This window comes from Haliotis rubra, unplaced genomic scaffold, assembly GCF_003918875.1.
Source record: "Haliotis rubra isolate DU_JTF1 unplaced genomic scaffold, ASM391887v1 Scf830, whole genome shotgun sequence".
In the NCBI taxonomy this organism is placed as follows: Eukaryota; Metazoa; Mollusca; class Gastropoda; order Lepetellida; family Haliotidae; genus Haliotis; species Haliotis rubra.
Window position 1 is genome coordinate 410235 of NW_025767558.1, and position 24072 is coordinate 434306.

At 45.1% G+C, this 24072-nt stretch overlaps 1 protein-coding gene across 1 annotated transcript in view; it reads left to right on the forward strand.

Annotated features, from left to right (window-relative positions):
* Positions 1 to 24072, forward strand: part of LOC124262318 (host cell factor 1-like) — a 34629-nt gene extending 10557 nt beyond the window's left edge. The window contains exons 12-25 of the mRNA XM_046696803.1: positions 824 to 858; positions 8167 to 8313; positions 8853 to 9120; positions 9620 to 9709; positions 10379 to 11893; positions 12837 to 12955; positions 13714 to 13720; positions 14372 to 14445; positions 14855 to 14921; positions 15005 to 15075; positions 19767 to 19892; positions 21094 to 21391; positions 21612 to 21672; positions 22377 to 24072. Of these exons, the coding sequence (XP_046552759.1) occupies positions 824 to 858; positions 8167 to 8313; positions 8853 to 9120; positions 9620 to 9709; positions 10379 to 11893; positions 12837 to 12955; positions 13714 to 13720; positions 14372 to 14445; positions 14855 to 14921; positions 15005 to 15075; positions 19767 to 19892; positions 21094 to 21391; positions 21612 to 21672; positions 22377 to 22446 (2948 nt within the window). The 3' untranslated portion in view covers positions 22447 to 24072. The remainder of the gene's footprint in view (positions 1 to 823; positions 859 to 8166; positions 8314 to 8852; positions 9121 to 9619; positions 9710 to 10378; positions 11894 to 12836; positions 12956 to 13713; positions 13721 to 14371; positions 14446 to 14854; positions 14922 to 15004; positions 15076 to 19766; positions 19893 to 21093; positions 21392 to 21611; positions 21673 to 22376) is intronic.

The following is a 24072-nucleotide window of genomic DNA, read 5'->3' on the forward strand; positions in this document are numbered from 1 at the left end:
GGTAGCCTTGTGGTTAAAGCATTTGTTTGTCACGCCGAAAAACCGGGTTCGATTCCCCACATGGGTACAATGTGTTAAGCCCATTTCTGGTGTCCCCCTGCTGTGATAATGCTGGAATATTGCTAAAAGTGGCGTAAAACTAAACTCACTCACTCATTCTTGTTACCCTGCCTGGCCTCAGCATTATACCCCTTTACAAAGGATGGCGACTGTTCTGCCTTCTTTGTGCATTCTAAAAATATGTAGAACACTCAATGAAGGCAAAATGACTGATTAGGTTGTACAGAGAAGGCACAGACATCGCCATGACGGCACAGAACGCCATGGTGGCGGCAACTATATTGAACATGTTCAATACAAACGCGGAGCGGTCACTGAGGAGTTTGGTTGTACAAAGGACATTTGAACATGTCAGAAAGAGGGCAGAGGTGTTGCTCAAAGGATGCACAGGACACTCGAAAATCGCCACGAAAATGCCAGAAACATGCATTTTGGTCGGCAGAATGATCACCGGATCAGTTACACAGAAACATGTTTTTCTTGAAGTTTTGCGACCGTTGAGCATCCTGCTCAGTTTTAGAATGCACAAAGTAGACAGAACAGTTGCGGATCAGTGTAAAGGGGGCCTTAGAGGGTAAAACCATGACTCGTTGATCCATTTTAGTATCCGCTGGCTTGCACAACTGAAATAGCCTTTGTTGGAACTAGTAGAAGTGGAAACATGATAACACACACAGATCTACAAGTTTATTGTGCATCGCCTTAATAACCAATTGTCCTGGTCAGTGGACATTGTTGTACAATGGTATTTACTTTGTATCAGGAACAACATTATCACCAGGAACACAGACCATCCGCGTGTTATTTTTCTTATCCTGACTCATGTTTATTTGCTTGTCTTCTTCTTCTGGCTTAACCTAGTGGAACACTTGTATCTCCCAATTGAAGTTCCCTTCAATAAAAATCACTCATTAGCACTGACCACGAAGTTACCTCCCTTCCACAAGCTGAACGAGGCGCCACCTGAACCCATGTGCCTCACTCTCCTTCTTCACCAGTGAGCAAGACGCGAGAGCACCTGTGTCTCCCTGCACACTATATCCTTTATTTATATTTAGTTTGTTACCTCTTATATTCATCTATAGAGGTGTAACTAGTATCATTATTCAACATGCATTGATAATTATTCGTGTTTCTGCTGCTTGATTCACGGTTCGCCGCGGTTGCTCAGCAGTTTCATGCTAATAAAAATCTGCACTGTTTGTAAATTACGCTACTCTGCTACCGATCCACATTTAAAATGCCCTAGTTGCATTACTCCATGTTCTATTGTTTCTTGTTGTAAATTATATATTAATTTACCAATTTCTGCCTTTGATAAATATTTATGTTCCGCTTTGAGACGGAAGGCAGATAAATCTCGAAACAATCTTCAGTCATGGCTAATAGATCGAGTCAGATATATCCTGAGTTACCTTCGGGATAAGCGGGGACGAGTCCGCTATATCTAGAAGTTTACCTGATTCCCAGGACGCTCCTTCATCACAGTATAAAACTAGAAGAACTTCCACGCCGTCTCAACGTGATGCTCCGAGCCCCCAGGTTTACAGCCTCGCCAAAGGGAAATCCACGAAGACTACTAAAAACTTTGCTTCTGATATTCAGAATTATGTTTATATGATGATGACATTTCGATTATCATTCCAGATGTATGTCATAAGAAGTGACCAGTACGGCTACCGCCACTTCAGCGCAGATCAACATGCAATCAGAGATACGCTGACGCCGGAGATTATAACTGAGGGTCCCGCCACTATCACAGAGAGGACACCCTCAACGCCAGCGCAGACCATCCCAGACGACCTGGTCAACCAAATCATGAGGCTGATGGAAGACCGCTACGGCTTACAGAGGCCTCAGAGCCACGGGCCCCAGAGCCCACCCCATACTAAGTCATACAGGGCCCCAGAGCCCGCCTTTGACTTCGCTGTAGGGCCCCTGAGCCCATAGACGCCGGGCCTCCGGCAAGGGCAACCCTGCCCGAGTGAGCTCTTTGCATAAGGTATCCCAGGCAGCCTCCCGAAGGAGCTAGAGTCTGACCCTTTGCAAGAGGTTTCATGGAGAAGGAGTGCTTTCGCCAGCACGCACCTTGTCATGTACGGAAGGGCGCTCGCAAAGCAAGCACTCATATGTCGGATCGACACTGACTTCCAGACATTCGCGCAAGACGCCAAGGCTAAGTGGTTCTACAACGCCTAGAAGACGCTCGGCGCAGCCCTCAACGCTCGAGAAGCCCAGAGCGCCGGGCGGCCATCACCGCTCTCAAGCCCACAGTTCCGCTGAAGGATGTCTTCCAAGGTCTACATACACTAGCCAATCGCCAGTCCGCTTCTCCTCAGTCCTCACATAGATCTTCTTACAGATCGAGGTCTCCGACATACCACCATACGCCAGAGGAAGACGATGGTATCATTTAAGATCGGACTCTAGACACTTCGCTAAGGAAGTCCCAGGTCGCCTCGCCGAAGGAGCTACAGCCTCACCAATTGAGAGGGACATCGCTGAGAAGGAGCGCCACGAGCCCACACCCTGTAGAACACAGAGGTCGCTTCGGCTAAGCAAGCCATATATTAACTCTGACTCGATACTTTCGCGAAGGTCGCTAAGGCTAAGTGGCTCCAAGTCTATTTCACCCAGAAGATCTAGAAGCGCTATTTCGAGAGATTCGCTAAGTCCCCGGCGCTCACGAGGAAGTCTCCTCCAAGGTCTCCATATACTAGCCACTCGCCATATATAGCCACTCGCCAGTCCGCTCAAGACATCACATGAGTTGTTTATCAACTGTAAGCCATATGCCGCCTACAAGCCTACGCGAAGACAATTGCACAGGCTATTTACAACACACAACGCCGCTGTATTAATTTATCAACGGATGAAGAGCCTAATTAGGGATCTTCAAGCCGACTACCTACTACGATACGATTATCTACATGTGACCATTACGCAGATCTGCAGACAATTCAAAACGAAATTGAACAGCAGTCTTGTTACAGCGAAGTAAAACTCATAATCGCCAACGATTTTCAGAAGTAATATGTACAACAAGTTCAGCTTTAACAGTCTACAAGCTGACAACTTGCAAGGTTATTGAACCTTATATAAAGAAGTCGGAATTATCTTCAAGACTGAAGTTACTTTCACGACAACCTGGAAAATAACTTATCCAGCATTAATATTACAGAGCGCAGGTATTTCGCCGGAGGTTTCGCTTACTACCATCAACCCTCAAACACGTGGTCACTCGGGTAACTTCGAAGTTACGTGAAGACCGACGCATTGTTCTAATATCAACGACGCACTATATTATACAAGGTTCCTTTCCTGATACACCGTGACGCCACAGCTGGTACTCTACAGAATCAAAATGCCTTGTTCTGATTGGACCGAGATGGACAACGCCTTCCACGCAGAGGTCGATCATAGTTCACAGTTCAACACATAGGTTGCAAGTGACAACAATATATCAGTGAACGAAAGCAAGCCTCCTTACAGTCCAGCTAATCTAAACCTTCATGATTGGGCTGCCTTCTTGAGGTTAGAGACCTCCCTGTCAAGTAAGACGAGGACACGGCAGTCAGACGATTTTTACATAAAGTTCAACGATGGCAGTCACCCCTGGTTATGCATCTACATCGCCAAGCACTTCGCATTTAATTTACCTCGACGACGGGATACAAATGGATCCAAATCCATAGCGCCTCAGACTACAGTTGAATTCATCATCAAGCTACTAACACAACTAGATGGTTAGTAAACCTACTTAAGTTGGACCTAGAACCTTCGCAAGATCTGCTATTCTAGGTTTTGATTTGTAACGGCGCAGAATCGTGATAATTGTACCGAGGACCATGGATCAAGATCCAACAGTCATTTCCACAAGCCTTACTATCTCCACTACCACTACGACAGTGACAGAGTCTGTTGGGGTTACGCGACTTCAGCTCAGCTCAAGACATGACAGACAGAGGCAGACTACAATTACATCCGCTACAAGTCATCAGCAATTCGTGATCTAGACTAATCTCTACCGCTCAATCATCGGTTCAGGTCAAACCTCATCTACTATGATGCACCAAGAGATCGAATGTTTGAATAGGCGCCTCGCTAATAGAGCTGGAATCGATAACACTTTCTACGAGATGTGTCACTATATAGGTTGGGGAGCCCATCTTGCCAACAGGACGGCATCAGGGCTATGAGCAATCAAGAGAGCAATTACACATAAATTTGCTAGAGATGCAAGCAGTAATAAACGCCTTTAATACACTGGAGCAACTTACTACAGTATACCCAGTGGATGATTCACACAGTCAATTCGACAGTGGCGCTTTTATGTGAACAACTGAGCTCAACCAGGTCCCCGAACATATCGACTCTGTTTTCAATTGTTCGATTTAATCAACAATCTCAACATACATGTCAGAGCATATCACATTCCAGGAGCAAAGAATGTGATAGCAGACGCCTCTCTCGCCACACATACCATCGCCGACAGAATGAATGCTCCATACAGAGATATTCACTCAAATTATCAAGGAAATAGGAACTACACTAATAGACCTATTTACCATTCGATTCAACAAGCAACTGACAACATTCAGATCGCCAGTTCCAGACCCACTAGCATTGGCAACAGACGCACTAAGCATATCGTGGAAGGTCTCAACGCTGCGACGCTTTTCCGCCACCAGCGTTAATCTCACAAGTTTACTCTAAATCAGTCTAAAGCAGAGCCTCCATCTGATTTTGGTCACGCCTACTGACCAGCGAGGAAGTGGTTTCCAACTCTTATTCAAGAAATCGGACAACCAATACTACACCTTACAGAGTGCTCGAATAACAAGCTTATGGAAAGCCAGATATATTCCAACTCCACGTATGGATTGTATCATATGCGGTCTGAATAACAAGTTATTCAGCCAGAGCGCAAAGCAGTCTAACTTGCCCTGCGTGAACTCAACTTGCAACTTATAATGATGACAAATGGCACAGTTTTGTCAATTATGCTGCAAAGGAAGGATTTACAGCTAGATATGCTACTCATCCTCAAGTGGCGGACTACTTATGTTATCTACGCCAGACTAAGATTTTATAAGGCAGCTTGTCCACCTATCTTGCAGCAATAGCTCTATCATAACTGAGAATGGCGCCAAGTTAACCTAACCCAGTTACTGCCTTGCTACGAAGCTTCCGATTGGAGGATTAAAACAGAAGTTCACGCCCAACTTGGGATCTGAATATAGTGCTCCAACACCTCACAAGTGAGGTTTATGAACACGCTTTGATGATATACTTGAACCCCATGATAACGATGAATCTATCACGATGGCCAGTAATAGCACTGAAAATATATCTCCACCGAGCCAAACAGGAGGGAAAAATGCAAGAGATTTATTTCCTTTATCAAGCTACGCAGACGGAAGTCTCACGCACTACTATATCTCCTTTTGATCAGAACTGTCATACTACGTGCCTACAAGACTGTAGGACTCTACCCTCCATGAGCTTCTAATCCTCTTAATATTAGAGCTTAATATCTCCAATTGCTCTACACAAATGCTTTTGGAATAATGGAGGGTTATTTCTGGAGATCCGATATGGTGTTTGCCAACCACTATCTGAGAGATATCACCACCGAGGACGCCTCAGGTATCCACCTATTCGGGTCCCATGGTCCTCAGACAACAGTTGACAGTTCCTCGAGAAGATAAGTCAATCTTACAGATTTCTACTTATCTTATAACAGTACTAAATAGCTACATGCTATATATATTTTGCTTAAGTTCAATTTATTATCTTAAGCTCAGTACTATGGTTATTATATCATACAATATGTAAGCTAACAACTCTAATGGAGTTTGTTATTATATATTTAGCTTAAGTTAATCATATCTTAAGCTCAGTACTATGGTTACATTATAAATATATTAGCTAACAAACTCTACGGAGTTTTTTGCTATTATATATGTAGCTTAAGTTTATTCATATCTTAACCTCATTACTATGGTTATATCATATAAGTATATTAGCTAACAAACTCTAAAGAGTTTTTGCTATCATATACTTAGCTTCAGTTTCATCATATCTTAAGCATTATGGTTACATTATAACATGTATTAGCTAACAAACTCTACGGAGTTTTTGCTATTATATATGTAGCTTAAGTTTATTCATATCTTAAAGCTCAGTACCGTGTTTATATCTTATAAGTATATTAGCTAACAAACTCTAAAGAGTTTTTACTATCATATACTTAGCTTAAGTTTCATCATATTTTAAGCATTATGGTTACATTATAAAATGTAATAGCTAACAAACTCTACGGAGTTGTTTTGGCTATTTAGGTTGCTTAAGTTAATTATATCTTAAGCACAGTTCTATAATCATACTATATATATGCCTACAACTCTTAGGAGTTCTACTATTATATATATGTTCAGCTTAAGTTTCAATCCTTAAGCTCAGTCATATGTTCATTTCATAACATGTATTAGTTAACAAACTCTCAGTAGTTGGTTACTATTATACAGCTTAAAGTATCATTATACCTTAAGCACAATTCTGTTATAACTTACATATATGCATATTGTAAGCTTACTACTTTGGTTCTATAAAAGTATTCATTATAAACTATCAACAGTTTATACTATCACATTAATAGCTTTAGCTTAATTAATGTTCTATATACTTTTATTATATTCAGTAAATTGTAATAACCCTTATATGGCAACTGATAAGTTAACAGCAGGAATTCAGTTCAGTGCCTTCATGAAGTTCCCTTAGGGTTATTACAATTATCTCTGTTCAAATCACTAATTAGTAAAATCCAAAGTATATATAATCCCACCTCCTATTCAGAGGATTCTACAAGCAAATAAACATGAGTCAGGATAAGAAAAATATGAAATTTTTAGAGTAAAATTAATATTTTTATACTTATCCTGACTCATGAGGTAAGCCCTCCCGTCCTCCCCACTTAACACTTTGGATTTCCCTGGAAATTCAGGTGTTGGGCTCAGTATATGAGGAGAGAGTGAGGCACATGGGTTCAGGTGGCGCCCTCGTTCCCGCGCTTGTGGAAGGGAGGTAACTCGTGGTCAGTGCTAATGAGTGATTTTTTATTGAAGGGAACTTCAATTGGGAGATACAAGTGTTCCACTAGGTTCGCCAGAAGAAGAAGACAAGCAAATAAACATGAGTCAGGATAAGTATAAAAATATTAATTTTACTCTAAAAATTTCATATTTGAGGAAGACAAAAAACAATGTATTATTTTTTCCATGATTTTTTAAAGTTGATGTCGTTAGATCCTGAAATGGTGAGAAACATCCTTATCCGCCATGCTTTTGCTGGAACAATACTGGCTTCAGAATCAGTGCTGATTTTTAGTACAATGTTTCAACTACTTGGCCCAATGAGATCAGATGATATGGTCCCTTTGATAGATTGGTGCATGTCATCAATTTTGCCCCCTGCCGCAACAAGGAACGGGGGACTATGTATTCAGCAGCGTCCATACATACGTACATCCCGATTCTTGTTAACGCGATATCTCATGCACTGTTGTACACAATGTCTTCAAATTTGGTGACAGCCTACATTGGGAATTATGCAGACACCAATTGATTTGGGTGACCTAGACCTTATCTTCAAGGCCACCACGACACTTTGACCACATTTGAAATTCTTGTTAACGCGATATCTCATAAAACTTTGCACCCAATGTCTTCCATTTATGTCGACAGCCAACATTGGGTGATTATGCAGACACCAGTCTTTTCAGGCATCTTGTATGTGACCAAAACATATAAAGTAGTAAATGTGTTATAAATATTCCATTCTTTAACTGCGGAGGACATTGCTATATTCCTTATGTTAACATTTAGATGTCAATCATGGGATTGTATGGTCCACACTTTATTATGTACTGGTCACCATCATATATCTGGAATATCGCTGAGCACAGCATTTAACAACAAACAAAACATCCCTTTTCATTACGTCTTCAGTAGTTCAGGTTCTTTACTCTCAGGTCTTATTTCAAACAACTATGAAATATATATAGCGAAACATCGTCATACAATTAAATTGATTCCACCCTCACAGACAAAGGGAGGTCTGCCACAAGGGGCAACCATCGTGAAGCTGGTGACGACCCAGGCTGGCTCCAACAAACCCACTGCCATCTTCACCAGCAACCAGTCAGGCCAGACCCCCTCCACAATCCTTGGAATCAGCAGTGTCCAGCCTACTGTAAGTGCTTACTAAAGGTCATTTCCACAACTCCATTCAGGCCAGTGGTTTCAGTTCTAGAAAACTATTAACAATGTCCATGCCCAATCCTGACTTGAGGTACATGTCAGTATATCAGCATTGACATCATTCTTAAATTTAGTATCCGTGAAGATAGGGGTAAGATCTTGTCTTCATCTTCCCATGCTTGTCGTAAGAGACGCCTAACGGGATTGGTGGTCAACCTCGCTGACTTGGTTGACATATGTTATTGTATCCCAATTGCGTAGTTCAATGCTCATGATGTTGATCGCTGGATTTTTGGTCCAGGCTTGATTATTTACAGACCACCGCCATACAGATTGATTATTGCTGAGTGCAGCATTAAAAAACAAACAATACCCAATCGAAGTCATCTTCTTTCTTGTCGACTATGACTGTTATGACCTGTTATAGATTTTATGACAATTTTATGTCAAACTTAAATTTCCAGTACTGACAGGTGTTGGGTATGATCCAAATCTCATTGATGCTCTCTATATGAAACTGCTTGTTTCCAGTCTTCCACCAAGAATGTGACCACAATAATCAAGACCATCCCTTCCTCCATGATCTCAATGGCCAAAGCCGGAGTGGCTGGCGTCACGACTACCCATGCAGGCACCAAGACAATCGTCATCGCAGCACCCAGGGGCAGTGGGGGGTCACTCAACACACCTACCAAAATAATCACATCAGTACCCAAACTGCGCGGCCAGGGAAATACTCAGTTCATCGTTGTCAGCCCCCAAGGCTCTCAAGCTTCATCCACAGCACAGACCATCATTGGTGAGGCTTAGGAACAGTCAGCTTTGAAACTATGAACACACAATGACATTTAAAAGTGGTCAAATGTAACATTATATTTTGGGTTACACTTTCTCAGTAAAGTACAGATTCTAGTCCTTTTGTTAGGTTGACTCCCACCTAGGAAAAATTATGATACTTTTATAAATTGTCTATTATAATTAATTCCAAGGAATCAGGATTTTGTTCAAATGGTACATTTTTTAGCTTCAGTTGCTGTAGACTAGAGGCTATGAATAGTCATCTGAGCAGTTCCAGAAGAAATCCTTAGTTATTGGTGCTTTGTAGCATGTGTTTTACGATAGGAAATTGTGTTTTGAATAATAAATGTGTTAATTCATGGTAATACCATGCTGTTGAACACTGGATTGTATGGTCCAGACTTTATTATTTACAGACTGCTGCCACATAGCTGGAATATTGCTGAGTGTGGCATTAAACAACAAACAAATAATTTATTGTAAACATTTTTTTCTTGAAGGCAATAAGCCTATCACCGTCACTGCTCTTCCTTCATCAACCGCGGGAACATCGCCGGCCACTAAACCTGTTGTCACCATCCTGTCAGCAGGTATGTTGTTTTAGACTGTATATAGACTGCATGCATAGTCCAGTGACTGGCATTCACAAAGGGATGATGAAATGAGAACTATCTGCTGACCATGTCTCTCGTATTGTCACCATTACCCAGGAGTTACTGATTTTAAAACCCATGAAGATCCGGGTTAGAATTGATCTTCAGTAACCCATGCTTGTCGCAAGAGGCGACAAGCGGGATCGGGTGGGCAGGCTCGCCGACTGGGTTGACACATGTCATTGTATCCCAATTGCGTAGATGGATGCTCGTGCTGTTGATCCCTGGATTGTCTGCTCCAGATTGGATTATTTACAGACCACTGGAATATTGCTGAGTGCGGCGTAAAACTAACCTCATTCACTCACTACTGATTTGAGTATGTATACAGAGGGCATTATCAAGATGGAGTATTGTTTACTGAGGTGTAGATAGTCATTCACTATTTTACTTTTGTCTTGAAATTAGTTGTGGGGTTACCTAGTGGTCGAGTGATTGTACATCATGCCAAAGAACTGTGTTGAATTCCCAACAGGTACAATATATGGACCTTTTTTCCGATGTTCCTGGCCATGATATTGCTGGAGTCACTTCTTTATTTAAACCGCACTCATTTGTCTCCCTACAGTATTCATTAAAAGATATGAATGTTCGTGTTTCTTCCAGCCCAAGCTGGCGTGACAGGGTCCACTACGGCTGTCCCTGCCCACATCTCCACCACCACCACTTCTGCCACCTCCATCCTCTCCAGCCCCATGGTCAAAGCATCTACAGGCGGCACCTCAACCATCTCACTCATCGCCCAGCAAACCCCTGGAGACGTCCCCACAACACTTGCCACCAGGCAGATCATAGCCACGCCCACTCATACCACACTGGGCAAGCAACCCATGCAGATCACCATCACCCCAGTGGGCCCCAAGGTCACACCCATCGTTGCCCCGACGATCACCACTGTTCCTGTTCCAGTTGCTACACCTGTAGTTACAACAGATACTCAGGCTGGGGGTGACTGTGGAAGACCTGAGGGTTGTGGGACGCCTCCTCCTGGAGACTGTGGAAGACCCGAGGGATGTGGAACCCCACCACCTAATGGAGACTGTGGAAGACCTGAAGGCTGTGGAACACCACCTCCCGGTGATTGTGGAAGACCTGAAGGATGTGGAACACCACCTCCAGGTGATTGTGGAAGGCCTGAGGGTTGTGGAACACCACCTCCTGGTGATTGTGGAAGACCTGAAGGATGTGGAACACCACCTCCCGGTGATTGTGGAAGACCAGAAGGATGTGGAACACCACCTCCTGGTGATTGTGGAAGGCCTGAGGGTTGTGGAACACCACCTCCTGGAGACTGTGGAAGACCTGAAGGATGTGGAACTCCGCCTCCCGGTGATTGCGGAAGACCTGAAGGATGTGGAACTCCACCTCCTGGAGACTGTGGAAGACCTGAAGGATGTGGAACACCGCCTCCCGGTGATTGTGGAAGACCTGAAGGATGTGGAACACCACCTCCAACAGGTGACTGTGGAAGACCTGAAGGGTGTGGAACACCACCTCCAACAGGTGACTGTGGAAGACCTGAAGGATGTGGAACACCACCTCCAACAGGTGATTGTGGAAGACCTGAAGGATGTGGAACGCCACCTCCAACAGGTGATTGTGGAAGACCTGAAGGATGTGGAACGCCACCTCCAACAGGTGATTGTGGCAGACCAGAAGGATGTGGAACGCCACCTCCAGACGGAAGTGATCATGTTCAAGGTGATAGTGGACCGAGTGAAGGTCAAGGTGATAGTGGGACATCGGAAGGGGTCACAGCCCCAGGTGAAGGTCAAGGTGATAATGGTGACTCTAAACCTAGTGTTGACGGAAATCCAGGTGAACAGTCAGTTCAGCAGGAAGGTTCTCCCACACCAGCAGTTGAATCAACTAGTCAGCCGATGGTGAACGCTGCTCTGTTAAATAGTGCTATAAGTAGTGCCGGTGTCGGCAGCGTGGAGGCGCCTGTTGACGAACCCATGGACACAACCCCAGCTGCAGCGGCTACTGAAGACAGTAGCATCTCAGTGAAACCCGAGCCAGGCCTCCTCGCTCAGGCTCAGTCAGAAAGTGCTATGGACACATCTTCAACATTTACAGGTTCAGCAGCAGGTGCTGTGTCTAGTGTTGCTGATGTGTCAGGTAAGTACAATGGGTCAGTCCAAATTATCTGTTTTGGTGTTTCCGTTAGGCAAAAAAAACAACATGTCTGTTTCTGGTAACCCGACCAACCCTATCTTAACCCACCTGACCCTAAATCATGACTGGAGTGCATTTCGACACATCATTTTCATCCAAATTGAGTATGATATTTCATGTTTTTCAGTGTACGTAGGGCTAAAATAGATTGCATTGAATTGGCATAATGGGCTCTCACTGACAAAACCTGCAAATAAATAACATGAATAATGATTGATATAGAAATCTTTCAATGTTTCACAACAAGGCATTGTCACTACATGATATAGTGAAGACCGACCCACCTACCCTACTTTTAAAAAGCATGTAATAGGAAACGGATATATAATTTTTGGGCCTTACGTGTCTTGGTTTAAGACCAACAAAAAACCACAGTGCCATATCATGAGTGTTGATTGTTGTTTAACCACACACACACCAATATACCGGCGGTGGTGCCATATCATATATATTTTCCTTGCTGCACCCAATGAACTTTGCAACAGACAACAGATGAAATAGCTACAGCATACACAGTTGAAGCAAAAGATTTAAGTTTCAGTGAATTGAAGAATTGGCCATGCCTTTATGATCTGAAATTTCAAAAACTGTATCTTGACAACTAAGGTGACCTCAGCGTGTGGAGGGTCCCCTCTACCTACTGTGTTGAAAAAGCTGTCAGACATCGATATTGGATGGTTAAAAGCTGATTTGGTATTTATGGCAGTCTTTGGACAGTAATAATACTGTACAATTAGTGGGTTATAACATTTGTGTCACCCCCTTTCACATGATGTGAGTTACCCCCCTTTATTCTTCACTGATGCATTTGTAAAGTTTTGTACATTGTTGGGCCTAACCGATTTTATGCTTAACACATTATTCATTGTGATGTATGACTATACAGATCCCCTCGCAACGTTAGCGACAGCAGCTATGTCATCGGCGCCTGTAGCAGCAGCAGTAGTGAAACAGGAGCCAGGGACGCCGGCAAATGGCGTCAAGACGGAACCAGAGATTAAACAGGTCAGTTGAGTGCATCAAGTTATTCCACATTCATTTGATGGTTCATTGATGGATCGCCTTTAATATTACCTTGTACTTACAGTTCCATTTTCTCTTTCCTCCATATCAAGCTGACATGCTGTGATGTGATAGTACTGATCAAACCAGTGTAACGACACTCTTTATTTATGCCACTTAATTTAGTGTGGTGGGTTCAAGCGTTCACTTGTCACACCTTTTCAGAAGAAGTCCTCCTTGGGTACATATAAGCATTAAAATGTCCATTTTAAAAGCCTACGACAGTTGTAACAATATTTCAATAAAATATTTTACCAAACAAAACTCGCTATGTGTGGTGAGATTCATCCCTACAGGGCCCCGTGAAGTTCTTTTTCAGAAGGCCCCCTACAGCCAAGAGCAGGTAACTCTGGCTGTGTACCTCGTGACTCACTTTTCATGCTGTCGCCGGGCTCGTAGGTCGCTTTGCATGGTCCAAGATACCTAATAAGGATGAGTGAGATAGAGTCAAATCCTGTATGTATGGTTCCTTTTTCGCCGGGCTTAGCTGGAATCTTTGTATGACTTTTTTCATTCATGATTTGTTGTAACTTTACCGGGCGTGTTCGCTGTCTCCAGCCACGTGGCAGGCAAGATGGCGGACCGCTGGGTTCCGCTTTGCTTTCCTTCTCCTGGCTTTAGAAAAAAGCCTTGTAGTCGGGTTGTGAAAGGGCTGATATTTCATTTTGTAGATTATACTTGCCTAAATTCCTCTTTTTCAGGCTTTAGGTAAGTTTTGCTTGAGTGTTTTCGCGGACGCGCTTACGGTCGCCACACATGTTGCTCTTTGTCACCTATGTATTTAATTACGCTTCGCTATTATGGCTTTACGCTAGTAATTAATAGCTTTGCTGTAGCAGTTAAAATATCGCCCGGCGTTGTATTTTGTTCTGTTTTGTTGTGTGCATATTATATTATGTATATCGTGACAGTCCTTGCTATTATCATAGCGTGGTTCTGTTTTTGCAGCCCAAGGGGTGTGTCACCTGTAGCGCAGTTTGTCGCCTTCAGGATCGCCACCTGGTTTGCTTTACGCTTGTTTAGCCGGAGGAAGCCCATGACGCAACAAGGTTGTTCTATGTGTCAGGCTTTCTCCCCGCACCATCAAGTCCAGACGCGTTGATTACATGTTCTACACGCCCTTACTTCAGGCGGGGGGGGACATTTGGGGTCAGGAGCCGCCTAAAGACAAAGATAAAAAAACAAAGAAAAAGAAGGCTTCGGCTTCCTCTCTTTCGCGGGATGCTCCTAAACGGGCGAAGGGTACAGGGCCTCAGGCTCCTTCACCTGCCATCCCCTCAACATCACAGGCACCTTCCCCTCCTGTCCCTGTTTCTAACCAGCTAACAATTGATTTATTTACTTTCTGATATATTGCAGAAGCAGATGGATTCGGTCCACACTCGCGGCTGACGCGATGGCTGGCCTCCGACAGGAGATTGGTGTCCCACCAGGTACGGGTGTGTGTGTCGGGTCTATGGCGGCAGTGCTCCCAACCTCAGCTTAGGCTCTGGTGTGGGGTTTCTGTCGGGTGCGCGGCCCGAAGTTTCGCCCCTCGTTGCTGGCCACCCTCCGCTGTAGTAACTACTACCGGCCCGAGCCTTGGCTCGGGTCTGGTCCAGTAGTTAGTAGTTTGGCAGTCCCTGTAGTTGCCGCTACAAGCGACTGGTCCCACCGCCATGCCGGGCTTGGCCGGGCCATTCGGTGTCTGGATCATTTTGTCTACCATTGAGGAATCCCAGCACGGGCTCTTCCTCATCACGCACCGCCGACTCAGTCTCGAAGTCTTGGGTCGGGTGTGCCGGGCAACCCGCTCTGCTCGAGCCTTTGTCCCTCTCTGTAGACCCTCGGATGATCCCTCAGAGCTCTCTGGAAACAGAGACCTCACTCATTGAGGATCGATTCGAGGAGGCTATGGAGGAGGATGAGGGTCGGAGGAGTTGGGCACGCCTTTGGTTTCGCTGCGCGCCCCTGAGGCAGGTACGGAGCCGCATTGCTTCTGTCCTGCCCCAGGTAGTGGTCAGTACTGGCGCACCCGACTCAGGAGTTTCGGCCTCTCCCAGGAGGCTTTTGCTCCCACCAAGGTGGGGACACAAGGCCGCGCGATATTACCCTCAGTCTTGTCTGAAGTAATCAACCCTCCTCTGTGGTACCAGGTCCAGGTTCGATTTGCCAGAACTTGACCGCCGGTACCTCATGGGGAGGCTTGCCTCTACAATCCCCAGTGGTTGACGATTGTGTTTACGCATCCGCCGCCTCTGGGGGTTCGCCGGGTAATTCTATGGCTTCAGCCAAGCAAGGTCGCCGCTTCCGCCGCTCACTCTACTAACGCTACAGCGCTTTAAACCGCTTATCGATCCTTTGAAGAGCAATACCGCAATGCGTTCAATGCCTCAAAGTGACGATCCATTCCGCTTACATCTCGGTGTTGCAGAGGCAACTACTGGATGTGGGTGGGGTGGAGGAAGATTCGCCTCCCTCCACCTTGGCTAAGCAATTAACGGAGGTACAGTCACATCTGGCGCCAGCGATTCTATCAGGTCGCCGGCTTGCCAAATGATGTCGGGCGGTGATGGGCCTCCGCCGCCTGTGGCTTTCCGCGGGCGCAGGTATTCGCCTGCCACGCAACAGGCTCTGCTGGCGCTGCCATTCCGATGGGTTCTACCCTGTTCCCCGGGCAGCTACAGTAGTCCGAGGCCGCGGAGGCTGTCTCAACCTTCAAGGACTCTAAGCCCTTGCTGGAACAGCCTCACACGCCTCGCCAGGCTGCCCCGGTTGTCTCTCGCGATATCCTTCTGCCGCCGCTAAGGAATCTGTTAAATGGGCTCAGCCCTTGCAGTCGCTGGAGGGGTAAGGGCAGAGGCAGGGCAAGGGCAAGGCCACGGCGCCCCACCAGCCTTTTCAGAGGAAGGGGAAGTCAGCCCCGCTTCCCAGCTATAATTCCTCCGAGCTCTTTGTTGGTACCAGACCAAGCAGTCAGAGTACTGCCAAAGTCCGTATTCAATGTCTCCTGCCACATATCCCTGTGGGTGGTCGACTTTCCCTCTTCCTGTCGGAATGGGAAAAAGTCACGTCCAATCCCTGGGTCCTGTCCACACTCAGGGAAGGCCACTTGCCACAGTGGAAGCGAGACCCACCCCCCTTCTCCGGGATCCGCTGCACTCCAGTGCCGGCTGCCCTAGAGAAGGCGGAAGTGCTCGCGTCGAGGTCCAGTCGCTGCTGGACAAGGCAGCCATAGAGATGGTTCCTGTGGGACAAGAAATGTTGGGTTTTTACTCAACTTATTTCCTTGTCACCAAAAAGGACGGAGGGTTCAGACCTATTCTAAACCTCAAAGGTCTGAACGACATGTTAGAGGTACCGCCATTCAAGATGGAAACACTGGCGCTCGGGTGATTTCGCCTGTGGAGAAGGGAGATTGGCTCACGCCAATCGACCTCAAAGACGCCAGACTTCCATGTCCCTATGCACCCCGAAAGTTCGAAATACCTAAGGTTTTCCTTCGACGGAGGTGCTATCAGTTTCGGTACTCCCTTCGCATTTCCACAGCCAAGGGTGTTCACCAAACTCATGCTAATTCCAGCTCAGGTAGCCAGGTCACAGGGCAGGTGCTGTCACCCGCATCTAGACGATTGGCTCCTTCGCGGCGCTTGCCACTCACTTGAGTCGAAGGCGACACTTGCTGTGATGAGTATTCTCACCAAGTTGGGCTGGATTATCAACCTCAAGAAATCAGAACTGGTTCCCACCCAGGATCTGGTGTTCTTGGGAGCGAGGTTCGAGACAGCCGAGGGATAGTCTCCCTGTCTCCTCGACCGCCACCAAAGTCCAGAGAGTTGTGTTACAATTTCTCGAAGTTCCCCAGGGCCTCAGCTCGACTTGGCTCCAGTTGTTAGGCAACATGGCGGCAACGGTGGACATCGCTTGGCGAGCGCTGTTGAGGATGCGACCCATTCAGCAGGCTCTAGCTCGAATGTGGGTCCACACCCAGGGTTACGAAGTTGATTCTCCACACCCAGGGTGGCTAATTCCTCATTTACGGTGGTGGACACTGGCAGGGAATTTATCCAAGGGGCTCCCTTTGGACATCCCATCGCCAGATCTCTCAATTCAGACGGACGCCACAGGGTGGGGGCGTGCTGGGCCTCTGTCGGCCTCAGGCCTGTGGTCACAGAGCGAAGCTAACTGCACATCAATGTGCTAGAATTGAGAGCAGTCAGGTTGGTGTTCAAACGACTTCGAGCAGGTTCAAGGCCGCGGTGGTCCGCCTCGAGATGGACAACCAGACGGCAATGACCTACATCCTGAAGCAGGGCGGTACGGTTTCCGCCTCTTCTGCAGGAGGCATGGCAGTTTCTGCTCTGGTGCCACCAGTTCGACATAACGGTAATGCCTGTTTATCTCCCAGGGCGGACAACGCTCGAAAGCAGATGCACTCTCTCGTCAGATCCTGGCCCCACACGAAAGTGGATGCTCCATCGGGGATATTCGGGCTATCTCCCAGTTGTTCGGTCGCTCCAGGTGGATCTGTTTGCATCTGGGGACGAACCAGATTCCGGTGTTTTGCTCTCGGATACCGGATCCGGAGAGCCATCGCCCAAGACGCTTCCAGCTCGATTGGACGGACAGGGTTCTGTATGCCCCGCCACTACCCCTGATTCCCAAAGTCCTCTTGCAGCTTGCCACCCAACCAGCTCGACTTCTTGTGCTCCTTGCACCCCTTTGGTCGGCTCAAAGCTGGTTTCCGGTACTACTCAGGTTTCTGGCTCAGCCTCCTGTACTATTACCCTTTCGACCGACTTACTATCCCAGAACGGAGCGCCGCACCAATCCCAGGATTCAGTGGGTGGCCTGGCCTCTGTCCGAATCGCTTCCACGCTGAAGCGAATTCCTGCACCAGTTGCAGACACAATTCTGGCTTCATGGAGGGATTCGGACAAACGCTCAGTATGAGGATAGATGGGCCTGTTATGCGCGCTGGTGTGTCGGCAGAGGGATTCTTGATCCCTTTCTTCAACTGTAATTGAAGTACTGGAGTTCTTGCAGTCTCGTTAGAAGCCGGTTTAGCCGCTGCCTACTATCCGGGCTACTCCACGGCAATCTCTGCCTTCCATATCCCTGCCGACGGTGCTCTCTTTGGGGCAGCACCTCTCGCATACGCTTTTAGCAGGCGTGGACAGAATCCGTCCGACTGTCCGGGCGGATTAGTCCCCCGTGGGACTTGTCAATCGCTCTTGATTGGATGTCCGTCCTCTCTTTCACGATCTGTCGCCTCTTTCACTCCAGCTGTTAAGTTGAAGGCTGCCTTTCTTGTGGCGGTAACGCCTGGCAGGCGGTAGGTGATATCCATGCGATGTCAGCGATCCTGCTCTGACTGTCTTTCACAAAGACAGAGTCAGTATTCGGGTTGCCAGACTCCTACCGCCCTAAGGTCGCAGGCTTTCATATAACGGCGCTTCATCGAACTGCCAGCTTTCACTCAGCCTCCATCGTCCGTACCTCTCTTCGGGCGCGTTTCACGCCTTAGATGTCCGTGAAGACTCTCAAGGCTTATATCAACTTAACGGCTGCTATCAGGAAAGATAAGCAGCTGTTCTGTTGTTATGGCGGTGGCAAGGCTGGTCTTCCGCGCAACAAGCAGACCATATCTAGGTGGCTTGTCTCTGCCATTTGTTCGAAAGTTACTCTTACAAAGGATTAACCATCCCTCAGGGTTTAAAGGCTCATTCTATTAGGGCAGTGGCTTACATCAAAAGCATACCGCTGCACTGCCCATTGAAGAGATCTGCTCAGCTGCTATCTGGAGCCTAATCGAAAGCACGCTCATCCGCCACTATCAGCTGGACAAACACTCACGGAGCGTGCTCGGTTTGGCCAGACAGTTCTCACCAGTGGGCAGTGTCGCGGATTCTTCAGCCGAATGAGCCTTAGAAATCACGCTTGCTTTTCTCATGGTGTAGGTGTTAATAAATTCCTCAATTTTTATCGGTGGTGGTATCACATTGGTGGTGGTTTTACTGTATGTAGCGATTATCACCGCTACAGTCACTGTGTTCATCCCTGCACCACGCTGGTTTGGGTTGCTGAGGGATATATATTGGACTCGCCCATACTTTCCTCCCATTTTGATGGTTGGGGTGGGACTTGCGCCCGCCTTTATAAATTCCACCAATAGCCTATCGGCTAGGCCTCTTTCCCCGCCTTGTTAACTCTGATTGACATCAGCGGTCAGGTGACTAGGTGAGTGTACTTTCTCTCTCTGCGCTTCGGCTGTGCCTCTCGACTGAACTAGGGGTATGTTAGGCAGACAGAATACCACCTCCCGACTCAACATCGCTGGGAGTCTGTCTTATGTTTTATATGTTCCCAAGGAGGACTTCTTCTGAAAAGAATTTTACAAACCTGGAGAGGTTATGAATTCTTTTGAAGAAAAGTCCTCCTTGGGTACGGCCACCACCTCCCCTCATTCTGTCTGACACGCTCAGCATGAAAAGTGAGGTACGAGGTACACAGCCAGAGTTACCTGCTCTGAGCTGTAGGGGCCCCCACGGGCCCTGTAGGGGTGGTCTCACCACACATAACGAAGTTTTTGTTTGGTAAAATATTTTATTGAAATATTGTTACAACTGTCGAGGCTTTAAAATGGACATTTTAATGCTTATATGTACCCCAAGGAGGACTTTTCTTCAAAGAATTCATAACCTCTCCAGGTTTGTAAAAGTTTCTGCCCCCCACCACAGCGTGTTAAAACGACAAGAACTCCAGCCTGGAACAGCTTACAAGTTCCGCGGTGGTGGCAGGCATCAACGCCTGTGGCCGAGGTCCGTTCAGTGAAGTCTCAGCCTTCAAAACATGTCTGCCAGGTTTCCCAGGGGCACCCTCGGCAATAAAGATCAGTAAGGTAGGAGTTACTCCCCTTTCACCGGGTAGCCATCTTTGTGGTTGAGACGGATCTCCACTTAAATGAAAGTAAACTGACCACTTTCCGATAATGTTTTGCTACTAGAATCATTAGAAGTGGTGTGACCACTAAATCAGATACTGTTACTTATGAAATCATTTTAAAAGACTCTAGTGAGGACACTTAAATGTATATATGAAGTGGCTCAATTTTCTCTGGATATATTGTATATTACTGTACACGGTGATGTCTGGTCGTCTCACTCAGACAAAAATAATGACATGGGCTCTATTTGCCAGTGTATCAAAATTTGTCAAGTTACAGGAAATACTTACAGTTAAGAAATACTTTGCAATGACAATGTGTGTTAATTAATTGCCATCAAAATCAAACCTTCCCAGCGTCGTGATGTAGCTAACAGTGACTTCCCTTTGTCGGCTTCACTTTTGACCAACCACGTATCTTTAAATGCTTATGTTTATATACTGGACAAAAATAGTTAGGGATTTATTCATTGCCACTCTGATAAAATATCAATCATAAAAATACCAATATCCCTAACTTATTTTGTTCAGTATACTGTAAACGTATTATATTTCGTGCAGGTTTTATTTTCGCGCAAAACATTTTAGGAAAGAAATAATACAGCAGTATTTTATTTATTCATTAAGATTTTATTCACCAGTACATCATGAAGCGAATAGTCACTAACACTCAATCATCTCATTCACAACAACCCGGCTTGTTTGAAATCACAAAGAGCTTCATATACAGTATAAGTTAATTCGACAAATCGTCAGAATTCGGAACATAAGACTGATGTGTTTTTCATCTCTTCCGGGAGTAAACGGATTACTGTGTACTAGTATATCGCACAGATAGGGATTTCCTGTGAGTAAGCAATAAAGGCCGCCTGACATGTTAAGCCACTGTTTGTTTTCACTGCTATTAGTGGCGGCCAAAAAGACAGCTGGCAGTTCCGGCAATTACTGATTGCGCGAATAATTGACCGCACGATGAAGTCTAAACTATCAATTCCGCGAAAATTGCACCACGCGAAAATATGTACGTTTACAGTATGTGGTTCCATAGGGCTTTAAAATTGTTGATTGGGTCTTGAAAAGGTCCTAAGAAGGCCTTAAATTTGATGACTAGTAATCTGTATGAACCCTGTACATGTTTGTGCTCATATTATTTTCAGAGTGCGGAGGGAGCACATTTATCATGGGAACCACCTCAAAACACTGCCGGAAAAATCACTGAGTATTCTGTCTATTTGGCCGTCCGAAATGCAGCGGCAGCAGAACAAAAGGCCGGAGCCCCAGCTCAGCTTGCGTTTGTGCGAGTCTACTGTGGCCCTAACCCCTCATGTGTCGTCACCACGGCCAGTCTGGCATCAGCTCACATAGACTTCACCACCAAACCAGCCATCATCTTCCGTATCGCAGCTAGGAACGAAAAGGGTTATGGCCCAGCTACGCAAGTCAGGTGGCTGCAAGGTGAGTGGATGATGATGATGATGTTAAAAATACAAAGGAATATATCTATGTGCTAGTCTCATTGTTGTAGATAATGTGATGGTAGTGATGGTGATGATTATGATGATGATGAAATATGTGAAAAGGCTTCCAGCAAATGCTAACAGACAGACGGCTTAAAGGCATTATGATGTTTTGTGTTACTTATGGATCTATCTTAAATTGATTTTACTTTTTACAGATGCCTCCCAAACAGCAATGGCAGGTGGGAAAATAGCCGTGAAGAGAGTCAGCTCGGATGGGTAAGCCAAACACTTTGTAGTTGCAGTGTTACAGGACAGTCCAGTATTGGGTGTAACTTGTGAAAAATACCTATTCTGATATGTCTCAAATAGATTCAGCAGTTCTTTGGAAATTTGTTCAACAAAACATATCTTGACTGGTAGAATATTATCAGTCCAGTTTATGTTTTCAAGGCCATGTCACCCATATTACATGTATGTTATACACTTATGTTACATGACACATGATTCATGGTAATGGATTTCATTACATTTCCATTCTGTTTGAATTCTAACTGAATTCTTTTGAATATGTTATGCATATACTTGGACAGATGGAATCTGTTCTGAAGTCTTTGAGCATCCATGACAGTTATCGTTTATCGTAGGCTTGGTTTGTTGATGTGATATCGGCATACAGTGAGTGAGTTTAGTTTCACGCCGCACTCAGCAATATTCCAGCTATATGGCGGCGGTCTGTAAATAATCAAGTCTGGACCGGACAATCCAGTAATCAATAGCATGAGCATCATTCTGCGCAATTGGGAACCGATGACATGTCAACCAAGTCAGCGAGCCTGACCACCCGATCCTGTTAGTTGTCTCATACGACAAGCATGGGTTACTGAAGGCACATTCTAACCCGGGACCTTCACGGGTCGCATCGGCATACAGAGGACGTACAGGTTGTAATTATATTATAATCATTGTTATTGTATTTGCAGCAAACCCACCATCACAATCACTGGTGCAGCTATTAAGAAAATCAAAACTGAAGAGGAAGGACAGAGCTAAGGGGAATTCTCATGGCCCGCTAGTGGTCAGTACTGATGCACATCTTCTACTCTCAACAAATACTAACTCAAGATATGCTGCCAAATGGGAGTCAAAGACTTCGGAAATAATGAATCTACAGGGAACCTGTCAGGAAAGTGAGCCGTCATTCAAGCCCAGCTGAGAGCTATTGTTCAAGGAAAACTAAGGAATGGACTTAAACTTGAAAAAATGGTCACATCAGTTGAGACGGTACTGTTCGGTTGAAATTCGACTAAAGTGCATTATAAATGCATGTTGGGTGTATGTGTATTTGTTAAATGTTTTCAGAAAACATTGTACATGTGAATACCAGCTGATGATGTCGGACGACGGCACCGTCAGCGCCCCTAGTGACACTGTCTCTGTAGTACACCTCCCAAGGTAGCGACACGTGAACTTGTGCATCATTTTTTTTCATTTTCATATTCATTTGTAAATGATTCCACTGTCATCTTTGTTACGACTTTCATCTGTTACATACTGTTTACACACACAACACAGTGGGTATTGTAAATATCAGAGCGAAATGTACATCAGTTGAGAAACCTTCATCCTCATCGCATACAGACAACACCACGACTCATCTTGGAGTTGCCAGTCGCCTGGTCTTTTGTTTACAATATTCACTAGTTGGTATGTTCACTTCTAGGATAGTGCAAGCCTTGCAGCAACTAGACTGCTTCAAGGCGTTTGTTAAAGATAGTCTTTGTTAGTTCCCATTCATGTATATTGGCTCATTGTGTACATGTATTTGAAATGTTTATTACAGCTTTTTCAGAGTATTCATTTGCTTCATGATGGAGTAAACATCACGGAGAAACGATCTGGATTGAAAGGCAGCCTTGGGGGAAAAGAGTTGGGAGCATAAACTTGATAACATGAAACTTTCTAGTTGTATTTTCCATAAAATCTTTGAGTTTGACAAGGCCATCAAGGATGACCAGCTATGTCAACTGTTCAAAGTTATGCTGATTTCTATGCTGTCTCATTTAAGATTTTTCGTCTGTCTTCATTGTTCAAGAATATCATCAGTATTTCTCGCTGATGATGATTGCTGGAAAAGTTTTACAGTATGATGATTGTCAAGATGACATATCAATATACTTTTATTAAAATATCTTGGGATTATATTTTTTGAAGAGCATGGGTTTTCATAATGAAGTTATATGACAGATTAAGATTCTTCTGTTTCTTGATTTGTGCTTGTGTACTGCTGAGAATTAGGATAGTGCAGAGTTTTTCCAAAACTGGAACTAAGGAACATTCAAAAGAGGGAATGGTGTGAAATTGAAGGTTTTATCTGAAATGTGGAAAGGGAATATGTTATACAGTTTAACCACTGCATGCTGAAAAAAATATGTCATATTCTTGGTTCTTTGGCAAATGTCTATTGGCAAACATTTTCAACTAGATCCTTTTGCCAGAGAATCAATTTTAAGAATATTTTTTTAAGTTCAAGAGGGATTAGTTTCATTTTGTAAATATATGATTGTAAATGAGTGCCAGAAAACTTTTAAATATTGTACAAATCTTTCATGGAACAGGATTTTTGTTGACATGGAAATGGTTTGGTTACTCATCAAAATAAACCGTGTTCAAAATTTC